At 33.7% G+C, this 6,234-nt stretch overlaps 1 protein-coding gene across 1 annotated transcript in view; it reads right to left on the bottom strand.

The window, feature by feature from the left end:
* LRRC7 (leucine rich repeat containing 7) overlaps positions 1-6,234 on the bottom strand; it is a 601,965-nt gene that overhangs the window by 359,060 nt on the left and 236,671 nt on the right. Inside the window, 1 exon segment of the mRNA XM_007948315.2 lies at positions 1,711-1,800. Within this exon segment, the coding sequence (XP_007946506.2) occupies positions 1,711-1,800 (90 nt within the window).

Raw genomic sequence — 6,234 nt, 5'->3', positions numbered from 1 at the left:
CTCATAGCGACCCCTCCTTGGGTTTCTAAGGCAGTATCACTATGGAAGTAGATTGCCCAACCTTCCTTCCGAGGAGTGGCTGGTGGGTTTGAACCATCAGCCTTCTGGTTAGCAGTCTAGTGCCTTGGTCACTACGCTACCAGAGCTCCTCTATCAACAGAGTGGTGTTAAATAATGCTTATTATATTACTGGAATAATTTTAATGATAATAATAATAATAATAATAATAATAAAGCTATGAATAATGAACTAAAAAAGCCCCACCTTTTCAGATATCTCTTTTATTAAAATAATTACAGTGGACTGAAGAACACATGGAGTATTTTGAAAAATATAAAGATTAAAAGGAAAATCAGTTATTGTTCCACTTCCAAAGAAACTAGTCCTTTTTCTTATGTATATTCACATTAACATTGGTCCATAATTTATTTATGTTGTTGTAATATCCTTTTAAACATAATGCTGTTGTTAGGTGCTGTTGAGTAAAGTTTGACCCATAATGACCCTATGAACAACAAAGCGAAACATTGCCCGGTCCCACACCATCCTCATCATTGCTGCCATGCTTCGGCCTATCACTGCAGCCAGCCACTGTGTCGTCATCTTGTTGAGTCTTCCTCCTTTTCTCTGACCTTCTGCTTTACCAAGCATGATGTCTTTCTCCAGAAATTGGTCTCTTCTGACAACATGATCAAAGTATGAGAAATGAAGTCTGGCCATTCACACTTCAAATTTTTCTCCATTTCTCATGATAAAGCATAACGTGTCATACAGATTTCTTAAAAACATTTCTCTAATTCAAGGCTATAAATGGCTTCATAGTGTTGTCATATGTGTGTACCCTTATATTTTTAACCAATCTTTTAAATGGATGTGTGCTGGTATGTCTTATCATGAATTGCTTTTATCTGTATTTTACCCATTTTTTAATGACATTTTTGCTTTCATGTTCATTAAGAATTCTATATATGTTAAGAATATTAATAATTTATTTTTCATTAATACTGGGAAGGGAGCTCTGGTAGCATAGTGCCTAAGGCATTTGACTGCTAACCAGAAGGCTAGAGGTTGGAAGCCACCAGCCACTCCTTGGAAGGAAGATGGGGCAATCTACTTCCATGGAGATACTGCTTCATAAACCTTAGGAGGGGTTGCTATGAGTCGGATCCAACCTGACAGCAGTGATTTTTTTTTTTTTTAAATATTGGGAATATCTCCAAGTTTATTGTTTTGCTTTAATTTTATGTTTTTGATGCTTTTTATTTCAAGTATTTATGTAGTCAAACTTATCCATTTATGGCATCTTCCTTTGCTTATATCCTATTAGGTTTTTCCCAACCCAAGAGCCCTAAATATTGATATGTATTTTTTCCCTCACATTATTTTATTGAGTTTATTTTTTTATATTTAACTTTTAAATTCATATGGATTTTATTTGATCATTACTGCAGTGAAATCATTTTGTTTTTATTGTTTTATATTTGACTTTTTAATTTATCTAGATTTCATTTGATTATTAGTGCAATATAAAGATGTAATGTACCTTATTTTTGCAAAAAGTTTTCTCAATTTACTGGGCCTCATATACTGAATAATAGTGAGACCTATTTTTAATCACAACCCTGACTTCTAAAATCTTACTAAATGGCATTAGTAAAGAACTTACCTCTGAGTATATAAAATTGCATCATTACTTTTCTTATTCTTACCTTCCAAAATTGGCTGGAAGAAATTCCAGAAAGGCGTCATTCAGGTAGAGCTGGGTCAGGTTTAGAAGCTGAGTGAAGCCATCAGGGAGTCTAGAGAGGAGTTAAAGGTTTAGTCACTGCATCAATGTTGCTATAGAAACAAAACAAAAATATAAATCTCCAAAGAGAAAAAATAGAAATGTAATACATTTTTCAACTCTCCTTTGGTATCACAGTAATGGGAGAATTTATTGAGCATGTTGTTACAGCTTGAAAATTTTTCCTGTTATTAAAATAAATGGCATTCACCCACATCTACACTACTCTCAGGGGATGAGATTTATGTCATTGCTAGAGTCAGCGGTCGTCATTTCTTACTGCTGCCCTAAACTTATGCATACCAGCTTAGACATGTTTTATGGAAATTTCAAGTTGTATGCTGTGTTTTGTTATTCTAAAACTAACGTCCTTTCTCAATAGAATATTCATGCATACAGTTAGGCAAGAATATCTACATACTATTTCACTTAACCATTAAAATTTATCTACAAGGTGCTAGAGTTATAATTAACGTTACCCATACTGCAGAGGGAAGGAGTATTGCATCCCCTGAATGCAGCCTACAAATATATGTACATTATGATTTAGACTGGTCCAATTCATGCTATTAAAATTAGCAAGAATATTCATACAATAATGATACAGAATCTTAAGTTTGTAAGAGTATCACATATTTGAGAAAAAAATATTTAGGGATTTTTTTACAAATTAGATAAAAATAATGATTTGAAATAATTAAACCTTTTTTCCAAGTATATTGAACTCATAGATTTTCTGGGATTCTTTTTCTTAAAAATATATGGAATATTTTTTCCATATGATTACACTTCTATTTAAATATTTTAAAATGCCTTTCTCTATAGTTTAGTCCAGAAACCATTATTCTATAAAATACTTCTAGATAGCCTTCAACTTTTCTTTCATTTCAAGTTATAACTTATCTCCTTCCTTGTATTTACTGCCAAGATTATTTAAAAAGCTGCTTACATTCAAACCTTTTACCACTCCTCAGCCTGCTGCTTTTGGAAATCTACTCCAACTTTGAGGAGCTCTGGTAGCACAGTGCCTAAGGCAGTTGACTGCTAACCAGAAGGCTAGCTGTTCAAACCCACCAGCCACTCCTTGGAAGGAAGGTTGGGCAATCTACTTCCATAGAGATACTCCCTTGGAAACCCAAGGAGGGGGCACTATGAGTCAGGTCCAACTCGACGGCACATAACAACAACAACAACAACTCCAACTTTATTACTAAAACTCCATTTACCAAAGCCTCCAATGACTGCTTAAGTTCAATTACATTATTGTTATTGTTAGGTGCCATTGAGTTGCTTCTGACTCATAATGACCCTGTATATGACAGAATGCAACACTGCTCAGTCTTGCACCATCTTCATAACTGTCCTATGCTTGAGCTCATTGTTTCATCCACTGTGTCAATCCATCTTGTTGAGGATCTTCCTCTTCTTCACTTGTCCTCTACTATAGCAAGCATGGTGTCCTTCTCCAGGGACTGGCCCTTCTTGATACATGTCCAAAGCATTTGAGATGAAATCTTGCCATCCTCACTCCTGAAGAATATTCTGGCTGTATTTCCTCCAAGATAGATTTGCTTGTTCTTGTGGCAGTCCATGGCATATTCAATATTCTTCACCAACACCACAATTCCAATGCATTATTCTTCATTCTTCTTTATTAATTGTCCAGCTTTGCATGAATATGAGGCAACTTAAAATATCATGGCTTGGGTCAGGTGTACTTTAGTCCTCAAGATGACATCTTTGCTTTTTAACACTTTATTTTTTTAACCTTTTATTGTGATTTGGATGAAAGTTTACATAGCAAATTAGTTTTCCATCCAACAATTTATACACATTTTGTTTCATAACATTGACTGCAACCCCCACAATGTAACAACACTCATTGCACTTCCTCCTTGTGTTTCCAGTTGCCATTTGTCCCTCTTTCCTATTCCCCTGCCCTCTGAACTTTGTCTCTGGACAAATGTTTCTCTTTTGAGCTCATATAGTTGATTGTTTTAAGGCGTGTGTACCCCTCTGGTGTTATTTTTCACCTTATAGGCCTATTTATTGTTTGGCTGAAAATTGAGCTACTGGGGTGAGTTCAGTCCCAGGCTTGAAAGGTGACTGACTAAAGGCCATAGTCTAGAATGTCCCACCAGTCTCTATCTCATCATTGAGTCTGGTCATTTTTTATGATTTTGAGTTTTTTTTCTCACATTTTTCTCTCACTCTACCTAGGGCCTTTTAATGTGACCCCTTTCAGATTTGTTGATAGTGGTAGACAGACACCAACTAGCTCTTCTGGTCTCAGGGTGGTGGAGGTGGAGTTTTGTGTGGTCCATTAGTCCTTTGGACTAATTTTTTCCATGTGTCTTTCATTTTCTTTCACTATTCTTTGCTCTGGGATTTTTTTTTTTTTTAACACTTTAAAAAGGTCTTTTGAAACAGGTTCTTTCAATGCAGTATGTCCTTTGATTTCTTGACTGCTGCTTCCATGGTCATTGATTGTTCTTTATGTTGAGACATAATCCACAGTGAAGGCTACAGTCTTCAACCTTCATCAGTAAGTGCCCCAAGTACTTTTCATTTTCAGCAAGTAAGGTTGTTTTGTCTAAATATCATAGGTTCTTAATGAGCCTTCCTACAAACCTTGTGGTACGTTCTTCTTCATATAGTCTTCTTATATCTTGGACTAATTGCTCATCCTACACTTTTCCTGATGTTAAACAACAAAGTATCCCCTTGCTTTGTTTGAGTGACTGCTTCTTGTCTATGTACAGGTTCTGCATGAGAACATTGAAGTGTTCTAGAATTCTTGTTCTTTGTAATGTTATCCATAACTTCTCATGATTCACACAGTTGAGTGCTTTGCACAGTCAGTAAACCCAGGTAAAAATCTTTCTGGTATTCTTTGCTTTCAGCCAAGATCCATCTGACATCAGCAAGGATATTCTTTAAACGTTAGCTTCATTTTATTTCTTATACCACACTGCCTAGTGTTTTCCTGGGATCTTTTATCCCACACACTGTATGAATTTTTTTCCTAAATGTCTACTTCTGGGAGAATCCAAACTAAACACAATACTTTTATATTCTTTATATATTCTCAGAACACTAATCTTATACTGATTATTTTTCTTCCAAATATCTTCAGTTTAAATTCTGGAATTAGAGTGTTTGGATATAGTTTCACAGATATGTTTGCCATTAAAGAGAAGTAGGACTCATGAAAGTATAAAAGGGGAAAGAAGGAGGAAGAAGAGTAAAGGATTTTGTAATGTAGAGGTAATGAGATACCTGAAATAGATGACAAAAATAATGTAAGGTTTAGATGTAATATTTTATGTGTGAGAGAACTGGGCATTAAGATGAGAATATGAGTTGGGGACAGGAGTTAAAGGACCTTGAATGCTCAATTCAAACACTTGAACTTTTTCCACAAAGGATTAAAAAAGAAAAATCTATGGTAGATCATTATTGTTCTCTGTATTTACTTTGTTTTAACATAATTTTAACATAGTTTCATATGATAGTTTTTATAATGGCACAGGTGTTAAATAGATTGGAATCCAAATTTCATTACAATTTTATGTAGTTTATTTTAATGTCATGTTTCGTCTGTATAGTCATTCAAAAGAAGGAATAATTAAATAATTTCCAAAAGAAGATTAATATGACATATGTAAAATTAAAAGAATATTAAAACCATTGATCTGATAACTGACTTAAAATGTGACTGCTAATAAGTAAAGGGCTTTATAATACACTAATTTTGTACTTACGGGGACAATTTCCCCAGTTCTCTATTCTTCATATGTATGCACTAAGTGGTATCACATTGTACTATTTCTCTTACTGAAATCAATTTCTTTATTAGTACTTCTCTGGCAAAACTTATGCCATGGAAGAATGTGGCATCTTATACTGAATATTCTTTAAGGGATTAAGAATTGACCACATTTTGCACATTCCATTTCAAAAGTGGACTGCCAAAAATCATTTATATGAAAAACCAGAATACAAAATAAGAAGATAATTTTCCAGCCTGGTTATAAACAAACTTGTGCTGACATTTTATATTGAAATTTTATTTTTTAAAAACTGTACACTTAAGGATATATTTATATATCTTATTTAATAGTATCTGTATTTTTATTTCAATTTACTTCAACAAGAATTTATTGAATGGTTATTCTATGCTTAGATTTTAAATTAAAGTCTTCTTCCTCACATCTTCCATAGGACTCTGTTCACAGATACAGTAGAAGAATTACTCCAATTCTACTTTATACAAATGTGCAATATTTTCTGCTCTGAGGATAAGTTATAAATTCTTTGAGGTTAAAGGACATGACTTCTTGCTTTATTTCTTTTTTTTTTAAATTTCTAAAATCATATAGTAATGTTGTGCATTGAAATTAAACAGTAGTAAAATGGGTTAGATTTTATTTGAAAAAAATATATA

This window comes from Orycteropus afer, unplaced genomic scaffold, assembly GCF_000298275.1.
Source record: "Orycteropus afer afer isolate SDZICR_OR568_19922 unplaced genomic scaffold, OryAfe1.0 scaffold00213, whole genome shotgun sequence".
NCBI classification, from domain to species: domain Eukaryota; kingdom Metazoa; phylum Chordata; class Mammalia; order Tubulidentata; family Orycteropodidae; genus Orycteropus; species Orycteropus afer.
The sequence above is the reverse complement of the archived record's forward strand: the minus strand, read 5'-3'. Positions and strand labels throughout refer to the sequence as shown.